Here is a 21,503-nt window from a genome sequence, read left to right as displayed (position 1 = left end):
CAGAGGCTTTGGCTTTCAATATGTTGATATTAATATACTTAGGTTGTAACTAATACAACAACAACAAAATCTAAACCCAGTGAGTGAATGTGAGAGGTTTCCTTTCCACTTACTAGGTCTACCCTCAAGGTTACTTTTGTAAGCCTCGATAATTGATGATTCTTTTGTTTCAAGTTTCAAAACTAAAACTAGGAAGCATGAACTCATACTAATAGTAAACTGCGACCTAACATGCCTACATCAGTTAGGAAGACGCATGCAGCGAAGGCATTGACAGGTTTGACGGGAGTTTCCAAATCCCAGGGTGTTTAGACTCATTTTTGTAACCATTTGAACACTTAAAATAAAAAAAAAATAAAAAATAAAAAAAGAAGAAGAAGAAGCATGTGTAGGTTGCAAGTCCCAGATCTTTATTTATAAAGCAATAAATATTAGAAGCACAAATAAATTGCACGGGTGTGTAAACAAACTGTACAATGACTGAAGAGTTCAGGAAGGGATGCCAGAAGACTCCAAGAAGCATATTGTCGTCATCCTGAGTGGGAAGTAAATTGAGGGAAAAGTGCTTAGAAGCACTTGCGGTGGACAATGGATGGACCGGCTTCATCGTACTCCTGTTTACTGATCCACATTTGCTGGAAGGTGGACAGAGATGCTAGAATGGAGCCACCAATCCATACAGAGTACTTGCGTTCAGGTGGGGCAATGATCTAGGATGAAGAGAAACAGCAAAATCCCCTGTTAACAGTTCCGTTACTGCACAATCAGCCCACACCACCAGCATACCAAATTGCTAGGTGTTTCTTTAAGTATGAGTCTCTCTGATATAGCATACTGATCTTCAACAGCTGAAGCAATTTATGTAATATTCTTTAAGAAAATTTACAGACCAACTTGCCTGTTTTCCAACATTTGTTTCTCATTAATATAATTATGTTGATTAAAAGGAAAAACTTCTCATTTGTCCATCAGCTGATGATCTCACTTTTGAGTTGTTCCTATATCCCAATTTAATGACAAGGACATTTTCCCCATCCTTATCCATATATTATAATTCAAAGTCCTCACCTTGATCTTCATAGTGCTAGGAGCAAGTGCAGTGATTTCTTTCTGCATGCGATCAGCAATACCAGGGTACATCGTTGTACCACCTGAGAGGACGTTGTTAGCATACAGGTCCTTACGAATATCAATATCACACTTCATGATGCTGTTGTAGGTAGTTTCATGAATACCAGCAGATTCCATACCTTGAGAAGAAAAACAGCAGATCAGTAAATTATACATGAGGTCTTTGTGAAAATAATTCTTGGTATTTCCCCTCATTACTAATATGAGCTTCTATTAATTTTTCTGTTGTAAAATTACTTACCAGTACAAGTATTATTTTAGAAAAGTTAAGAATCATAATGCATGTGCAAAGGAGACGCACAACATACAGTAAGAGGTAGACACAAGATAAATTCATTTACTATATACTGATGGGAGCAAGTTATATATAACAGAAAACATGAGTATTGGGCTTTGTCAGTCTCAATACAAGCATCAGTTGAATATAGTAAGAACGGCAATAAGAAAGTGAAAACAGTCAAAGTAGAAATAAAAAAAGACACTAGTAATTTCCTTTCTTCAGCCTACCTGAAATTCAGAATCTATGCCATTTGTAAACATCAAGGGAAGAGATAACTGAGACATACACCAGGATATTTATAAGTACTTGGTGATAAGTAAAAGAAACCAGAAGCAAGTGTTTGTAGGTTGCATTCCAATTTATAATTTTAACAGGTGCTTCCTGAAAGAGTTGACACTAGATATACAGTAAGACGTCAGCTGATGAACAACTGCATTTGTTGCTCAGTACTTACAATGTAAGCATTTGCTATTATCTGTCAGCTGCACCCACAAGCAGCAAAGACAGCCATCTTGGCCATGTCAATGTTTGATTTCAGTTCCTGTAAATACACATTCCATCTTACTCTCTCCCATTTTACCTCTTTGTGGAGTCAAATATTGGTGTAAGTGTAAGCTTTACAAACACAGCATTAAAAACTGTTCTTGTCATTAGCAACATGACAATATTACAAATGTACATTTTTTCACTAAAAAATTGTAAGTCTAAAACCTGGTCTAAAAGTTGCAATGAGAGCCCACAGCTCAGCTAATTACCAGCTGGTAATCACATTATGCAGAGCTAACAGTGAGCAGAGAATCTAGCTCCCTATTTAATTTTGGTTTTGTGCCAAATTTAGATAAAGAAGAAGGGGAGTGGGGCACCTTCTAGATCTTGTGATTCATTCATACCTCCTACTGAAAGGAGAATTTCCTGGGAAAACTTACCGATAAAAGATGGTTGGAATAAGGTTTCAGGGCAGCGGAAACGTTCATTACCAATTGTGATCACTTGACCATCAGGCAATTCATAGCTCTTCTCCAGAGAGGAGGAAGAGGCAGCAGTGGCCATTTCATTCTCAAAGTCCAGTGCAACATAGCACAGTTTCTCTTTGATATCACGAACAATCTCACGTTCAGCTGTAGATATACAGAAATCAAATCAAGGTCTGGAGAAACAAAACACTAGAGGAAGAAGATGGGTCAAGGGAGACATAAGGAATTTCACAAAAGGGCAAAGCTGGAGGACCAACCTGTTGTCACAAAGGAATAGCCACGCTCCGTGAGGATCTTCATGAGGTAGTCGGTCAGATCCCTGCCAGCCAGATCCAGGCGCATGATAGCATGAGGCAAAGCATAACCTTCATAAATAGGTACGTTGTGGGTGACACCATCACCAGAGTCAAGAACAATACCTGGGAGAGAAATTGTCAGAGACCAGTTAGAATCAATCACCTATGAAATGCTTCAAACCCTTACAACACAGTGAGCAGTAACACTGAAAACAAAACATAGCATTTTTCAGGCAGCATAAAGCAGTATCATTCTGTTTTAGGCAGTTACTGCCGTACATTTGCTTTTGCATTTGCTTACATGGACATTGCCCATTTGGTCAAACATTCCCATGAAAGAGTTGTTCTGTATGGATTTTAAGCTAATCCATATGAACAGCCTTCTACTACAACACTGAGCACCAAGTGTGCTTCTGACAGTGACTGTCCTGATCCAGTAAAGGGCATCTTTTGGTGTAATACTCGTGTTAACTGCAGTATCTTCATAGTGATGTTTCCCTGTTCCCATCACAATGCAGACAAATCCATGGACTGTTCTTTCCAAAGACTGTTTTGCACTACCTTTTCTGCTAATGTTATTTTTAGTCACTATAATCTTAAAAAAAAAAAAGTCTGCAAATTTGATTTTTTTTTCTTCATGTTTGGAGTGGGAAGGAAGGGAGAGCTGGGGAGTCCTGAATGAAAAAAAATATCTAAATAGTATGTTTATTTTACCTGTTGTACGACCGGAGGCATAGAGGGACAGGACAGCCTGGATTGCCACATACATGGCAGGTACATTGAAGGTCTCAAACATTATCTGGGTCATCTTTTCACGATTAGCTTTAGGGTTCAAGGGGGCTTCTGTGAGCAAGGTGGGGTGTTCCTCAGGGGCCACACGGAGTTCATTGTAGAAAGTGTGGTGCCAGATCTTTTCCATATCGTCCCAGTTGGTGATGATGCCATGTTCAATAGGATATTTCAAAGTCAGGATACCTCTTTTGCTCTGTGCTTCATCACCCACATAGGAATCTTTTTGACCCATGCCAACCATAACACCCTAAAAGAAGAAAATACAGAAAAGCATGATTTGAGGAAGACAACATTACAGAGCCCAAACAATTACACCACAGACAACTATGCTATCTGCCAGAAAAGTACAAACATTTGTGCCACTGAAAGCTTGTTTAGGAAAAATGCGCTTCACTGAAATATTAAGTCAACAGAATTTGAAGTTCTCTCTCAAAATCTTTTTTTCCTTTAATCAGATGAAAGCATTTTTCCCCTTTTTGTTTAAAACACCATTTATTTTCAATTACCTCTTGTGGTCTAAAAGTTTGACTGATGGTAAACTGCACAATATCATGAGCAAGAAAATACAGATACAGATATGTACAAAGAGAGTTTATCAACATGAAGATAGCAAGTGGAATTAAGTCTTCTAGTGAAAAAAGACAGCCAAAATGGCTTTATTACTATGATGGCTCAACAGCAAAGTACTCACAAGAACAGAATATAAATTCCAGATGTTTTAAATAATAGTATAAAAGACAAACTTTTTAACATGGAAACTGTAGGACAAAGAGTGCCGTTTTCTATATGCTGAAAGACTTGTCACAAAATAGGGGAAGAATGAAATGGGAACAACAAAAAGGAGACTTAGAAGGTGGTAAGAAGGGAAGATCAGAGACAGACAATCAGAGAGGAGATTCAAGAGTTTGGTACATGGGACACTGCATCAGATGGGTGGGAAGGGCCTTAGACAAACAGCTTCGTGCATGAATTGGGCCAACAGAGACACCTTTGCGCTAACACCAGCAGCACATCTGGCTTAAGGCATGGAGCGGGCAGCAGCTTTGTAGGATGCTGGGTTTGGGCTCATTAGGAGAGAGGACTGGGTGAGAGTGAAGGGAAGCTGATGAGTCTGAAATAGCCGGGGAGATAGCGATAGAAAGGAGACAACGGAGAACCAAAGAGGGGAATTCAGGGAAGCCCCAGAAAGAACTGGAAAGGCGTCAGCAGTGCCAGTACAAGGTGTGAGCGGAGGAAAGGCAGAGTGTTAGGTGCAGGACAGAAGAACTGAGGAGTGAGGTGACCCCTGGGGAGCGGGGCGAGCCCCGGTGCCGTCGGAGGGCCGGGCATTTACCTGGTGCCGGGGACGGCCCACGATGGACGGGAAAACGGCCCTGGGGGCATCGTCTCCGGCAAAGCCCGCCTTGACCAGCCCCGAGCCGTTGTCACACACCAGCGCGGTGGTCTCCTCGTCGTCACACATCGTGGCTGAGCGGCGCGGACCTGCAAAACAGCGCGGCGGCGCCTCCAGACCCCTGCGGGCACGGCAGCGCGGACCCGGACCCCAACCCCGACCCCCGACCGGCCGTGGGCTCCCGGCACCTCCCCGGCGCGGCGGAGGCGGGAGGTCCCGGGAGGGTGCTGCGGCACTCGGCCACGCTCTGGGGCTCCATCAGCCGCCTCGTAAAGCCCCCCCCGTGAGGCTTTCAGGCCGCTAACACAGGGCATCTCCCCGGGGCACGGACTTCAACGGGAGCGTCGCGCCCCGTCGGGCGGCGGGCGCTGCCCGGGGCGGGCGAAGGAAGGAAGGGGGCGGTGAGGGAGCCTCCCCGTCCCTCAGCGCTACTCACCGGAGCGGCGGGGGGGCTGCCGAGCGGAGGCTGGGTGTCGTCCCGGCCGAGAGCCGCCGCTTTATAGCTGCCGTCGGGGCCGGGGCCGCGACGGGCCGGGGCCGGGGCCGCCGCCGTCTCCTTATTTGGCCGGCGCCGCGACATGGCGGCGCGGCGCGGCCATGAATGGAGCAAGGCGCGGTGCGGCCGCACGGCCCATGTAAGGCAGGCGCGGGGCTGCGCGGCCCCGGCCGCCGCATGGCCAAATAGGGCCGGCACCGGGCCGCCGGGGGGACGCCGACCGAGGGAGAGAGGCCCATGAGAGAGGCCCCCGGCCCCCCTGTGTGGCCCGCAGGCTCCCGTGTGTGGCCCCCGGGCTGTGCGCCCTCCCGCTGCCCAGCCCAGGTGGGCCTGCTAGTGTCCCCTTCCAGGTGCTGAGGATGCTGGGGTCTTGCCTTTCGTTTATTTCTTTTCTCCGTGAAAACCCAAATCTGGCCAAGCTGCTGTTTAAACGACGGCCCAAGAGTTACCACTTTGGTGGTACCCACTGAGGCACGTCTCCTCAGGAAGGAGCAGCGCACACAATTTCTTTTGAACCTTGATGAACACGCAGGCAAAAAGCTCGTGCTTCTGTCGGCTTTGGGCTGGCAACATCTACAGCGCAAAGCAGGAGCTGTTCATTTACATTAACGTGCAGATACTTAAACTCTCCGGGTTTGCTCTTGAAATGCGCGCTGGGCCAGTAATGCGTAGTGATATGTGTAAGGCAGAGGTGGAGAGATGGGAATAGCTTGGACCAAAAAAAAAAAAAAGAGCGGTGTTATTAATGTAATGTGGCAGTTGTTTTCCTGCTCGGCTGTTGAAACATCCACATTGATAATTTGTTCTAACCGTGGAACCTAGAAAATCCATGTATCTTCAAAGGTTTTGTTGGTTTTTGCTTTTTGTTCTTTTTTTTTTTTTCCCCCCAGTTAAAAATAGACAGGAGAGGCATCCCTTGAGTGGGCTTGGCCTGGTATGCAAAAGCAGAGATTGTCAACGTGTGTCCCAGAGGAGCTGCATTATAACACAGAGTACAGCGTCCTTCGGGCACGCAGCATGTGAACCACCAAGTGCCTGCTTGTGTAAGACGCAGAAGGAAAATAATCGAGGTTTGGGGTAGAAGGCGAGGGTGGGATGTAAAAGTCAAGAGGGGAACACAGTCAACTAGATCAATTGCTTAAACACCGGTCAAGTTAATTAGATGTCTGCAAGGCTTGACATCCATCACATGGTTGTATATGTCTTCAGTGAGCTGAAAGCAAAGAACCTGTGAATGCAACACAACCTGCGATTTGGGGAACTTGGAGTTTTTCAGTTTAAGAGCTGTCCTTGCACTGTGATTAGGCTCTAACAAAAGGTACAAGAACTGGAAACTGCTTCTCATTTCTAAGCAGTATCCAAAGGGGGCGTCAGAGTCTCTTAAACTTTAATTTCTTCTGAAATTGGAGATAGTGGAATCAGTTTCCTCATTTCTAACACAATTAATGAGGTGATTAGCTCCACCCTAGCCCCAGTTTATCTTGGGGTTGTGCCCAGTTATGAACATAACTCTGAAGCAGATGTAGCAACAAACTTCTTGGCCATTGTTAGCTCCTGCTTTTCTTTAAATGCCCCGAGGAGACAACCTGTTTCAGGTGAGACACTATTTGTGTATAAAGATGTGTGTGTGTGTTTTATATATGTATATATATATATAAATAAATATATATATTATATGCATTTTATTTATTTTTCCCCTCACCAACCTGAGAAGGGAAGGTGTCAGACTGTGAAACAGTGACCTAACAAGGTCAAAGCAGGGAATGTCTGTGATCCAGCACTACTGCTCTGGGCAAATTTTGTCCAAAGTTTTCTGCTATTGATGAAAAATCACTCAAAATCAATAGCGGTGGGATAAGGACTCCGAGTGAGTCTGTATCTATCTAAATTGATCAGACATGGGGTAAAATATATATATATATATTTTTGGTGATAGCAGTGCCCATTTATATAAGAATTCATATATATATATATATATACCAGGCTGTATATCACAGACTATGTATGCAGAGAGTATGCAATTTTAGCCAATTCAGGCCAAAAAAAATGCCATACACTGCTTTAATTAAAAAAAAAAAAAAAAAAAAAAAAAAAGGAAAAAAAATAAGAGAAAAAAGTACATTTTAATCTATCAGAAATTGCCACGTATAATTTTTTTTTTCTCCTAGCACATCTTTTCTACAGAAACTGTATAACGTAAGGGATTGGCCAGCCTCACCAGCACTAGAGATTAGTTTACAGTGTTATCTCAGCTGTTCCTCCATTCCGAGGTGTTACAGTATTTACATAGAAGCCTACTGCTGATATCTGCATTGAATTCCTCCCCAATCAGACCCTCCCTGCCACATCCTACATTCCCTTTGGCTAGAGAGAGAGACTCTATTGAAACTGAGACAAAGCCAGCTCTTGCTGCAGAAGTGACACAAAACAGCCTGTATTTTCTAGTTTCCTTTATAACTCAATATTGGTTTTCTCTACCCTTTCCTCCAGTTTTAGATTTCTAATCCAGGAGGACTCACATCTCAGATCCTCATGCACTTGAGAGCTCATCAATCTCTCTCCTCCCATCTCTCTCTCTCTCCTTTCTGTATACTGCAAGGTCAAATGAAAAGAGCAGAACGCGATGCACATAAATCCAAAATCACATCTGCTTCCAAAAAGCCATTTGAAAAGTCCTCAGATAAACTTATACCTTTGGCCAAAACAATCATTGCTTTCTGTACCAAAGTGCTTTTACAACCTCAAATAAACAAAACAAGCAAACAAAGAAAGAAGAACCTACTGAAGAGTGTTACATATCATCCAGAGGAAAAATACTGTAGCATCTGACAGACCAGGGTCCCAACATGCTGTTTACATTTCTCATGGACATAACTGGGAGGCACCCCAGCAACAAAGGAAAAAACAGCAGTATGGGGTGTTAGGACTGCAGGCAGATCTGCAGCGGACCTAAGTTGCACATATCCTAAAATAGCTCGAACACTCAGGAACATGAGGTCTCAATGCCTACGCAATATTAGTGGTGTAGCGCAAGTACTATGCGTGATACATGCACACAGGCAAAACTGGATGTGTTACTTAACTAACAAGGCACTGCTGTGACTAGAGCCAACAGAACACAAATGGTGGATTATTAGCTCTTATCTCTGCATGCTAAAAATACAAATTAAAAAAAAAAAATACACTGTATTGTAATATTACAATTCCCCGAAATCCTCACAATCACTAGTCAGCTTTTGAATGAAAGGAAAAGAAATATCTTAAAAGTAAAGCCCTAATTCTTCAAACTTCAAAGCATTAAACACTACCACTGACTTCAGATTTTTTACAGTAGTTAAAACTGCAATCAGAAAATGAAAGCGTGTATAATCTTTCTTTCACATCGTTCTTTTATTATCTGAGGTTGTTCCAGTAAAAACAATAACTTTTCATAACATATCAAACCACAGCATTATTTTGATTTCACAGTACAGCGTATCCTAACCTAGTAGGTCTTAGAACAGAAGACTTCTGTTCTCACTTCAAATCTGCTATTTCTAGATCCAATGGATCATGACATATAAAATCTGTCCTAGCACAGAGCCAAATGTTACCTCTTTTAAGCCTCAGGCCGGTGTAATCTTTGGAAGGAATTTTATTTTTTCAGAAATAAGAAGCCAATACCACTCTGACAGGTTCTATTTTGTCTCATGACAGCTGTTTTGAGTGATATGTGCTTTAGAAATATAAGAAGCATTGCAGTAGGAGTCTTATTGATGGGCAGGAGTCCTGATGTTAAACATACAATATATATCATGAATATCACTGTGATGAATGAGTCACTGTCATGGAGTCAAACGTGGTTATCTATGCTATGAAGATGTCTCTGTGCTATGCAGATAAACAGAGAAGCCATAATCTGCAGTCTCCACCAACAAGCTAAAGTTGTTCCCCATGAAATTCTATTACAAATTTTCAGTCAGATTTTGAAACTCCAAAATAAGAAATCTTTCTCCTCTTCAGCTCGATGATAGTTTCCCAATTTAATTACCATACAGTCAGGCAAACTTCTCTAGAGAATTCATTGAATATTTCCTCTTCTTAGTTATGTCTCACTCACCCTAGTGATAGCCTGTGTCATACTTAATACATTCCTTGTCTTCTCAGCATTTAAAGCCTTCACATAGTTGCAGGCTGTTATCATCTCTTTGTGTCTCTTTCTCTCACTCACTCATGTACTGCTGCACATCTATAATTAACCTAAAACATCTTAAGTGTGCTCTGAGATGATAGAATAACGAGGTGGGCACTGGGAGGTAAAGATGCAGCTAAAGCGTCTTGTTAGGAGGCTGAGAGAAGTAGGAACAGGCAACGTAAATGGAGATGAAAAGAGTTTATGCTGTGTCTGACCATCATGAATCATTACTTGCTGCTTGTCACTTACAAAGAAAGGCAGAGACTCTCACTCCCATAGCCCCTTTGCAGCAGAAAGGACTTAGAGAGAGCCCAGAGACTCTAAAAACACTGGGCCAGCACAGGATAAATTTCTTGCTTCCCAAGGTGCTGGTTTCTCACGAGCCACAGCATAGCAGGTATGATGAGTAGGATGTTAGCTTTTCATACTGTGAAGACTGCAGGCTGCTCTGAAATAAAATACAGCCTGGGGAAACTGCTATAGTTTAGTCTCCTCAGGCTGTTGTATGCATTGAAGGACACAGAGTAGTTCTAGAGGACAGAAATACATCCCAAACACTTCAGCTGTTTGCAGCATGTATCTCGGTTGCCAGTCCTGTGCAGTGTCTCTAAGAGATTACCTGCCTTACATGAGAATGTTGACAGGCAGTTTTTCTAACAGACTCTAAGTCTCATTTCAGCTGTTTTTGTTGTTGTTGGTTGTTTTTTTTACTTAGAAAAAAAAAAAATCTGACCTGAACACCAGAAAAGATGGGACATGAAAAACACCTTTGTAGATGTTTGTTCAGTATCACCCCATCATCACTTGAGGAGTGTCTGCCTGTTAGTACAGTATCAACAAATAACAAATCCAAAGGCAATGGGCACTTGCTAGATGTAGCAAGGGTGGTTTGAAGTTCTTTTATATGAGGAATATTTCCAAAAAATACCAACTCTTAAGGCTAAATTCTACCCAGCCAATTAAAACATGTAATAATATTATTTAAACTGCATTCCCTTCTTATATGTGACTGCAAAAAGCTTAAATTTGCAAAACGCTTACCCAGCAAGCATAATGGAGTGACATGGGACCTTAGCAGGTATTTCATTTGTAATATGAATTATGTAGATTAATACCTACATACTTAAAGATGACAAAGGAGATCAATTACAAAACAGAGAGAAGACAAGAAAGCAAGAGAGACTCCAGAAGTGACAGCCAAATGCACTTCCTCACCCTGATTTATGTCTCAGTCCACCTTTAGTCTCCTCCAAGTTCATTGTGCTCCTGTTTTTTTGCCATAGATTCTGCACCTGTCACAGTCTATAGAAAGTAATCAGGACCTCATAGCCTATCTGTGTATTGCTTTTCAAATTTAGTATCACAACTGCTACCATACCACCGCCATGAGCAGTTGCAAATCTATTACCAATGACCTCTTCTGGTGGTGTTTCTAGCACTCTGCTGTAACCTTTAAATTTAATTTATTTCTCTACTGCAAGTCCTTTTACAAGGTCTCTGATTCACAGCCACCTGTAGTAATTCATGTCAAAGCCAGTTTCTAAAAACTTTTCAGGCTGTTTCATAGTAGGAACTGGATCTCTTCCCTTCTTCACTGCTTCTAACGTTCCTCCCCTTCATTGAGTTCCCCTTTTTTATTTATGATTTTATCACGTTGCCCCCATCTTCTATTTCATCCTCCTCCTCATGTAATACCCATCTTTTTACATATTTGAGAACCTTATGCTCTCTTGTAGATTGTTGTGTGCAGTCATCTATATAAGATGATAAGAAGATAAAAGAAATGAGGACTCAAATTGTTTAGGGAAAGTTTTCCAGAGAAAAAAGAAACATACTTCTCTTCTTCCCCAAATAACGTGCAGTTGTAAGAAGATGAAATCTAATACATGTATCTTTTCTTTACTGGCATATTGCTTAGGATTGTCTTATTTATAACCTACCACATTACTTTGGTCTCACCAATCTGTATGAGCTGTCATTTGAAATCCACTACAATGCACAGAGTTCAGTAATCTGAAACAAAAAGAACCTGAATCTACCAGCTGCTGGAAAGCCTTGTGTGCTTTTCCAGATTGCCTCTCAGCTGCCTTCTATTTTTCAGAATCAGCGACAGATGTCTCAGAATTACAGGAAAAGCAATAGCAAAGCTGTCTGTCCAAATTGAATTCTAGCTAAGGAACTTTTAATGAATTTGTTCTCAAATAGGAATAGGCTCTCTGAATCAGAAAAAACAAACAAACAAAAAAAAAAACACAATTGGTAAATACATCCATCTGAAGAAATTCCATTTTACAAGTCTGATGAGTGCTGCTATAGAAAGAAAAAAAAATGAAAACTATAGATTTATTTTTCAGAAGGACAATATCTGAATCATCACAAATGAAACATAAGTCACAAATAATTGTAAAACAAAATAATAAATCATAATCACAAAACAAAACATTTAATTGACAAAAACTATATTTGCTGTTTCTGAGTATTTTCAGAGTTTTTACCTTTTAGCCATATTCAGTAGAAAAATATTTTAATCTCACCTTTTTCAAAGGATGGAAAAATTACTAGGATTTTGATCATCAAAATAAAGTTTCTTTGAGGTCTTGCTGACCATTTGGATCCCTCAAGTATTAAATGCCTAGCTAGAAGTTTGTAGGAGTGTAGACAAAACTGTTTTTTTTTTTTTCCACAAAGCAGTTTGATAAAAAGACTTTATGCAATAAGAAAAACATACCACAGATCTAAGTGTATATATTGTTGCTACATATTGTGGTGCAAATGCAAATTTTATCTACTTTTTGCAATTTATTTCTCTTGATGTTCAATTAGAATTGAGGAGAGAGATAGTGCAAACATTGGACCAAAATTTTTTCTTTCATGGTGGCATCATAGTATGATATTTTTGTGCTGATAACAGATAGGATACCTTTTCTTTTCTACTGGCTTTTGTGAATGATTAGTTGCATAGTATGTTTTATAAAGAATATACAAATATTTCCAAAAATAATTTCCTATAACATGTTAAATCTTCAGTAATGTAGTATTCATTTCAGTCCAAAATTCTCATAACACATTGAGTACAATTCAGAAGATTTCATGCCAGACAGACATTTGTCATTTTAACAATAAAATGTGTAACATGGTAACAGTACTAACATGTACATAACAGATTTTTCAGATCTCAGAGAGCATTTTCTAAGGTAATCCTATTGAGTACACACAGGGTGAAAAAATACCATAGAGAAGAAGCAGAGTTCAACTGAAGTGAAAATAGCAAAACCACATTTTGAGCCATTCTAGAATGCTTGGCGATGGAAACAATTTGAAGGCAATAAAAGGGGATTACTTGTAGGGTTTAATAATTTCCTAAATAGTATTCTAGAATGACATTGGGGAATGTTTTCCACTAGTATTATTTTATCTACTGAAGAAAACTAATCAGGGTCTACCTCATTTTTCTTGTAAAGAAGCTCTGTTTTGGACAAGGCTAAGCATTTACCAAGGCATTAGCAAGAAGTTTGTACTGTCTCTTCTATACATTTCCTGTAAATAATTAAAGGATTTCACACTTTGCTTAACATGGTTCATAACTATCACAGAAAAATGTATGTGTGTTTCTGGGTTACCTCTAGAATAGAATGCTTGATTTCAAATTAACTAGAACAATTCATTCTACTTAAGTCATCCTTAACACAGGAAGACCCGTTACTGGCTCAGTCAACTTTGTAATTACTTATGCTTGATATATAGATGTGAATTGGGTGTGATTTTTCTTTCACTTGAGTCCTCCTGGCTGTCTTGTTTTTGTATTTTCTTGCTTATAATAGAATGGCACCTTTTTTTCTTCACATTCAACAGAGATACAATGATGTCAGTCAGTCAAAAAATCTGCGCTGTTTTCTTTGTACTACTTGCTAGAAATGCACCTTCATTAGACTGTATGACATTTTGAAAGGTAATGTATAAAAAAAAAAAAAAAACTTTAATATTAATCATGTGATGAGATACCAAAATACTGGTGTCACATTTTCAAGTAAAACTCATGTATATTTCACCTGAACAATATCTGTCAGCCAACATATTATTTCAATTTATTTATGAGGTTATCTCAACTTTTAACTTCATTTTTTTTCTGAATTTGACTAAATATGCAGTCAGTGGACCTGCAGGCCAGATCCATAATTTCATACTAATGTACTGATATTGAAGACAATGAAATTATGTAAAATAAAAATACTTGGATTTTTTCCTGAGTAAACATACATTTTATTTTAGAATCTCACAGTTTGTCCAGTAAATTATTCCTGTGCTATAAAAAGACTAGGTTGGTGTTAAGATTCACTGAGACCTGACATTAAACAAAAACAAATCAACAGCTAAATAATCCTAAACTGTTTAAAGTCAATTTTAAATTAGTATTTCATATAAAGATGTTCAATGTGTCCTGCAGATAAAATAAGAGCTGTGGAGCCACATACTCTTGCATTTGAAAAATCTCTCAGGCATAGGTAAAATTTGTGTTTGTTGTCATTCTTCCTGTAAGAATGGCCCAGGCAGAAACTGTCCTGAATCTGGGAAAAACGATCGACTCAGGGGAACCATTACAAAGCCTGGGAAAAACTGAAAAAGTGTGTTAGAATTGAAAGGTTAAATGAAGATTTAAAGAATAGGTCACTTCTTACCTAAAATCTCAGTGACTCAAGATCAGAGGAAGTACCAGATGGCATCAGTGAAAATCTCATTGGCAAGAAGTTCACCATTTAAGTCGTTTGGGGAAAATGTTGCTGAAAATACATTTTTAGTCTGTTGCCTTAAGCATAGTAGGTGTTCAGGAAAAAAAAAATGTGGGGAGGGGGGGAGGTCAGTTTAATGGTTCATAAAGGGATTACCTCCCCATTAAATAACTCCTAAAATAATACACAGAACTCAACCAAAGGCAGTCACCACAAAGAAAATCTAGATACTTTTCTATTTTGCCAAACAGTACCAAAACTACAGGCCACGTTGTTGCCTCCAGAGGAGTTACACTCCTGAAAAATGACAGTTTCTCAGTGCAAAATGTCTTGGCTAGACCAAGATATTGGACAGATATCTGACAAAGCTTGACATGCATGAAAACTCAAATAGAGTGTACTGCCCTTCAAAATGAGAAAAAAAAATGGCCCTAGAACAAGGAACTCAGTTAAACTCAGTAAATAACGTGAAAACTTGCATGCAGAATGAGGTTGCTAAGTACTAAATCAGCTATATTTTACACAGAACACTGGCACACAGATGGGGACTGGCACTGGCATTATCTTCCACTAGAGATAACGAGGACCAAGGTTTCTAGGGATTCAAACTATATTCAGACTGACTGACAGAGCTAAAGGGAAAATAAAGATAGCATGTTTACTTAACTTTGCTTAACTGCATGACGCTTGGAGACCATGTCTGCCATGGCCTTGAGGGCACTTTCAGCCCATACTATGGCTGTCCAGCAGCCCCTGGGTTCCTCCCACCCTGGCCGTGCCCAGGCCTTCACATCAGCCCTGGGGCCATCAGCCCCTATCCCAATGAGGTTGTGGCAGAGCCAGGCTCCAGATCCACAGCGCTGCTCTGCCCAGCCACGGGCCCCTCCAACTGGGGCAACCCATGGGGATGGGGATGTGCCAACCTCAGCCTATGACCCTGTCCAGCCACATCCCCTCCCAGGGCCATGTCTGAACCTGTTTTCCCTCACTATCCTTGTTCTTGATCCCCACCTGAACTTTGTGTCTCAGTCTGGCCTCGTTGTTAAGGGCCTGCTGGACACCAGTGGATCTGCCCAGCAGATGGACTTCCCAGCTTGACATCAGACTTGACTTATCACCAGGATACTCCATTATGGAGTATGGATACTCCATCTGGACTCTTGCTCAGACCTGGATCAGATAACCACCGTTTCTACACCTGTCCTGAGCTTCCCTTGAGCCTGGGACCTACCTGGAAAGATCCCTGCCCTGCACCACCTATGTTGTTCCCTGTGGCTCCCCATCTTCTAGGGAATAGCGAGCTCTCACTGCTCTCTGATATGCATGGAAACTACTACATTCAGGTTCAACTGGCCACAAAACCAATCTATCCTGAAGTGCCATAATTACTGTCTTGAGCTGGCACCCAAAGAATGTAACCTAATGCAGTACTTATTGCTGGCTGCTTGCCTGTCAAGATGCTAATTAGAAACACCTGACATCATCCTCTTGTCCATTAAGAAAACACAAGTGTTTTCAAGGTGGCAGACTGACTCATTTGCAGTGCTTTTCTCCTCCTTGTGTAGAAGCAAGAGCTCAAAGAGAAAATGTGTTTTAAAAAGTCTTGGTTGTGTACCCAATGTATATATTATTTTGTGTCCTTTGTTCAGAAGCTGTTGTTGTTAGTCATATAAGATACAGATCATTCCTTCTGTTGTGAGTTCATAAAACAGAGACTATTAAACTCAGGATGAAAATGCCAAGTACTTATTTTACTAAAAATAAAGTTGTATAATTCATGGTTCTGCAAAAAAACATAAATCTCAAAATACACAATAATATAAAATATTCAAATCTATGTCTAAATTAAGTTCAAAATGTATATTATCAAAACAGGCTCATCTGTTGGTACCTATATTTTCACCAAGAGGTCTTCCAAATTTTTACCAGGTTACTAGGTGGCATACTTAGTCATACTCAGCATTTAAATCTATATGTATCTCTGTCAAGCATAACTTAGTACAAAGGCTGGGCACACATCATGATGGCAGTTCCCAACAGTGTTCAGAACATGTACTGGATTTTGAGATGAAGTTGCTGCCTTTAAATTATTAGGAGTCCCTCTTACTCTGTCCCACTGAAGTTGTTCTGCATAATGACACATAAAAATCAGAGGATCAGGAAAACAATATAAAGTTTGATAATACTGCTTTGAGGTTCTAAACACTTAACTGACAAATGAAGGGAGAGTCCTGCTTTACATAAACATTAGGTTAAAAAAAAAAAGAAGATGCACTGGACACCTACAGCCAAGTATACCTAATGGATTGCAGTGTCATGTTTCATCTCTTTTGTATTCTCTCCCTTTGCTTTTTCATACCCAGAGGTCCACATCTAACAGAATGATGGAGAAATCTATCTGTTAAGCTTCAAAGGCATTACAGTGTTTAGCATGCTACCTAACAGCTGAAGAGAGCATTAAATTTATATTGCACATCCCAGCAGAGTACTCTAATCTGTAATAAAAGAGAAGCAGTTGCCTCTTCTCTACCTCCACCTCCTTTTCTATTGCCCAGGTGCACTTAAAAATGAACTCAATGACAGAAACAGTAAAGAATAAGTCCTGTATAGATTCTCAGGAGGAAAAGATACAGTCAGACTCTACAAGAATTCCAGGTTCTGTCTCCCAAACGAGCAGGGCTTCTATCTGCCAGATACACCAGCTGAAGCATACCAATTCCAGAAAGGAGGGGGGTTTCAGACACATCAAAGGATTAGCGCTTCCAATACATTACCTCTAAAGGTCTTGTCATTACTTCATTTTTTTCTAGCATGTTCCAGTGCCTAAACCATCTCATACATTTAAGGTGGAACCAAGACATCTGTGTCAATTCTCTAGATTTCAGTCTGAGTGACAGACAACTAAAAATTAGCTACTTCAGCACCTCTAGCATTTTAGCATACTGCAATTATTTCATGGAACTAGCAATTAAAATCTATGATGGCTTCAAAATACACTTAATTTTAAAGGTAAAGGCCGTTAATACATCATCTCTTGTAAAACATAAATCGTGTCACACCTTTTGGAAACTGAAAAGAAATACCATACCTTCTGTAAGTCATCTGCTCTGTTTCCTTTTTCTATCCTTGATGATCAAGCTGGTTCCCACTGAAGACCCTATGACATATCAAGTGAAAATTATCTATCTGACTGCTGTAGGAATTACATACACTAACTACCACACTGCTATACTGATCATACTGCAATGAGTTCTAAGTACCCAAATGCAAGAAAAATGGACATTAACTACAGAAGCTCAGAAATATTATTTTATGTATGAGAGACAGTCATGATAAAAAAGCTTAAGAGGTTGATACAAACCACACTGAAATTGTTAAACTGTCTTCATAGACTTTGGAGTAAGCCCACAAATAGCTGTCTGTGGATATTGCTTTCTTATCAGATTAAGGAGGACATAACTACTATTTATACTTAAATAAAAGGCCAAAATACCCAAGAATAAAGAAATATTTATTAAGTTTAACTGTAAATAGCTAATTTACTCTGGGCATTAATTATGTATCACCGTATACCCTACAAACCTGTTAATTTAATTTGTCATCTACAAAGAAAACTGCAGGAAGGCAAATCCCAGCAGAAACTGGGTAGTTAACACCTTGGGGCTATACATATTGAATTAAGTGATTGAAATTATTTTGATGATAGAATTCAATAGCAACAGGAAGTGAGTGAAATGCAATACAAGCATAAAATACATTCAAGATAAATAACAGGATGAATCCTGAAAATACCATGTCTCAGCATATTCTGAAAATTAAATAACTTGGGCTGCAAGCAGATAAACTAAGTCCTTAGAGCTTGACATACTAAAAGGAAAAGCTAGACTATGCATTGTGTTTGGTAGCTACCAATCGGCTTCTATCCTAAAGTTAGTAGCTTTCTATCTATAAGCACAGGTTTTCCACTTTGGTATTACCAAGTTCATATTTACTAGCAAATGTTAATCTCCCAAAATTCCAGTGAGATTTTTTTAGATAGGTAATGAGACATGTTATATAAGGCTAAACAGGAAACTGTTGATCAATCTGAAAATGAAAAATAAATCTTAGAAGTAATATTCCAATGTTTTAAGCTTCTGTCCGATAGTCCTCAAATTTTCCAATTATTACTCCATTCCTACTGGCATCTTGGAACATGCAATTTTACAGATGACCATTAAAACTAGCTCGAAAATGATAACATTACACCACACTACATTCATAGGCATATGTGTCAGCAAGATCAAATAGTTGTTGTAATGATGCTCACTTTGCTCAACCAGATTCTCCAAGCTGATCTGCTTGAAAATTATATAAAGTTCTATTGGTTTCAGCAAAGCTATATCCAGCTGAAGCCATAGAGGAGTGAGATTCCAAGTTCAGTTGTTAGCAAGGAAAGGAAACATTGAAGGGCTTACCTCTTTGAAAAAAATCTCTCTACAATATTTAAATGAAAAAAGAAGATCTTGGAATTCTGCTTAACACAGAAACACGAGCAGGTTGAAAATCACAATAGCTTTACTTAAACTCTCATTTTGTCTTTTGGATCTCAAACTGTTTTGAAAATGCAGTTAGTTATCAAAATGTCACTGATGCCAAACCAACTAATACGATGTCACAAGCAGATTAATTACTTAAGCTGGGAAAATGTCATGTGGAGTAGATGGACTCTGAAAGAAAAACTAAAGGAAGAAAAGATCATGTTTAACATAGTATCACAGAAAATTGAATCATCTAAAAGAATGTTAGAAAATGTAAATGTTAGGCTAGATATGTTTGTTAGTAAAATGTAAATAGAGATAAACATGAGGTTGTTTCTTTTGAATATTCATGACTATGAATGACCTTTTACTTGTAAAGCGTATTAATTTAAATATAGCATACACCAACGTCCATCCATTCTTATCTATTTATCATAATTCACTACTCTTACAGGAAGTTAAAGAAAATGAACCTTATTATAAAAGCACAGCTTGTTTAATAATGACCTCTAGATTCACTGTGGCAGACACTACCTATTTTTCTGTTCCTGTCATTCAAGGAAAAAAAGGAAACAACAAAGTTGTGAAAGAAAAAAAGCATCAGTGCTAATCATCCTAAACTACTTAATATTATTCAGAATCAATCCCTCCTATAAGCAAGGGGTCATTTCTCACTGCAGAATTGCACACCAGTGCTACTGTAGACCTAGTTTCTAATACTAGCACAAACTGTAAAAAGGAGTTCTGTTAGAATGAAGTTAAAAGAAGCTATGTTACAACATTAATAATGGAAGAAATTTGGAGTGGTTTAGAAAGTAACATAAATTCTTTTTAACCTAGTTGCAGAATTGTATATGGCCTGCATAAAATGGTAACCAGTTTGTAAATGTATTTCAGTGATTACTTTTAAAAAGATGAGCAAAAAAAATGCACAGAAAAGGTAAGAAAATGGAGAAGTGGAACATGAACATGAGGAATTGTTTCAGTTAATTCTAGTGTTGGTCTGGAGCTGCTACAAAATCTACTTTTTTTAATCAGATATGGAAAAAATGATGACGAACCAAGAAGGCTTGTAAAACTCAGGTGCTCCTTGGAAGAAGTGTTTTTGGGGATGTCTAGAACAGTGGTTTCCAAAGTGGAACATGCAAGACAATCCACTGGGGTGCAGGAATGATGTAGTTTTGTACTATTGAAAAGAAAAAATAATATATTTTAAATAGAATAATTTCATCTTTGTGCCAGTCTTTATCATTGTATTTGTGTACACTTTATTATTTAGAGAATATAGTAGTATATTCATATAATTTATATATTAATAAGTACACATATACTGGGGAGAGATGCTTGAAATGTTTTTGATAGGAGTGTGTGCTAAAAACAAAAACAAACAAACAAGTTTGAAGATCCCTGGTCTAGAACACATCCTTCTGAAGTCCTATTCCCATGTGGAAGTCATAAACACAAAGATGGAGTCCAAAACCTGACCAATAAATAAATAAGTTGTAAAGAGATGCTTATAAAGATCACTTGACATTCCAGCTCCCAGTGTGTCTGTCACAAGTCCTTCTGAGATTTGGCATCACAGACCCTGTCTTGAAGAAGTGCTCTGTGGTATCAACCAGATAAGAAACAGAGCAAAATGAGGAGCAAAATAACGACAACTCCACTGTTCCCAGGAAAGAAGCTGCTAGATTTCAGCAATAACTTTATAATATTTGACATTTCAAGTTCCATTTTACCAGTTAGTACAATTGCTGTTGGAAAACATATAGTAACATTTAGAACTGATTTCAAAAAGCTTATTCTATGTGAGAAAAGACCATTACCACAGACATATTTTAAAAGCAGCTTTCAACAATTTTTTTTTCATAAGTTTGTTTCAATACTATTTGGTTATTGTTGAGCTATGAACAAGAGGAAAAATAGAAAATATCCAAGTAATTCTGTTTGTGCTGAATAGGTCAAATGCATAACCATTCTTTTGTTCCAGCACTTTGAAGGCTCCCTACAGGCAGTCTACCACATGAACCACAAACTTGTTTTAGGGTTTGAGCTTGGGTGCATTTATTTCTCCTTCATCTTCCTTATTCAGAACACATACTATGGTCAGTCAGAATCACATATTTCCACTTTTTATCTTAAAATGCATTTTGATAGATGTTAAATCTACTTTACATTACATTACAGCTGTTTGGTATGCCGTAGCAAAATTCACATGTACTCAGTTCAGCGATAATACACAGGGACAGTTAAATGTTTCAGAGATCAGAATTAGCGGGGGTGGGGGGGGTGGACCAACAAAAAAACAAATAAAAAAACCCTTCTATTTATCATCATGTAATTCAGCCTAAGATGATGCTTGATGTTTGAGGGCAACTGAGTACAAGAGTCTTTTTGAAATACCATTCCTGTTCACAGCTTATGTGCTCTTTTTTACTATTCAAGATTCACACCCTGAAACCTTCTTCTAAGGATTCAAACCCCTAGCTATTCTGATAAAATACAAAGACTTCAGTTATGGCAAACTTTATTTTACAGTGTCCTTTTTATTGCAGTAGCTTACTAGCAAAGATGAATGCAATTGTCTTCTGTTCTGAAAAGAGCAAAAGAAATTATCAGTCATACTTACCTTTGTCTTTGTCAAATTTTAAACATGCAAATGGTGGAATGATTAGAACCTCTCAACAGATTGGCTCTATTTTCTTATTTTTACATAACAC

General features: G+C 39.1%; 1 protein-coding gene across 1 annotated transcript; it reads right to left on the bottom strand.

Annotated features, from left to right (window-relative positions):
- Positions 1 to 389: 389 nt before the first annotated feature.
- On the bottom strand, positions 390 to 5,459 carry ACTC1 (actin alpha cardiac muscle 1). Its single transcript, XM_068684370.1, has 7 exons — positions 5,303 to 5,459; positions 4,807 to 4,955; positions 3,396 to 3,720; positions 2,643 to 2,804; positions 2,338 to 2,529; positions 1,069 to 1,250; positions 390 to 710 (listed from the first exon to the last, which is right to left on the bottom strand). The coding sequence occupies exons 2-7, from the start codon at positions 4,933 to 4,935 to the stop codon at positions 567 to 569; spliced, it is 1,134 nt and encodes a 377-aa protein (XP_068540471.1). The 5' UTR covers positions 4,936 to 4,955; positions 5,303 to 5,459; the 3' UTR covers positions 390 to 566.
- Between the last annotated feature and the right edge of the window lie 16,044 nt (positions 5,460 to 21,503).

The sequence above is a fragment of the Anas acuta genome, chromosome 5 (assembly GCF_963932015.1).
Source record: "Anas acuta chromosome 5, bAnaAcu1.1, whole genome shotgun sequence".
Lineage (NCBI taxonomy): Eukaryota > Metazoa > Chordata > Aves > Anseriformes > Anatidae > Anas > Anas acuta.
This window is presented reverse-complemented; position numbering and strand designations above follow the sequence as displayed.

Excerpts from the sequence above, each read along its gene's own strand:
- ACTC1 (XM_068684370.1), bottom strand. The coding sequence starts at position 4,935 with ATGTGTGACGACGAGGAGACCACCGCGCTGGTGTGTGACAACGGCTCG. Across the intron at positions 3,721-4,806 it reads TGGGCCGTCCCCGGCACCAG|GGTGTTATGGTTGGCATGGG; the intron begins GTAAATGCCCGG and ends TTCTTCTTTTAG. Across the intron at positions 2,805-3,395 it reads TGCCTCCGGTCGTACAACAG|GTATTGTTCTTGACTCTGGT; the intron begins GTAAAATAAACA and ends TTTCTCTCCCAG.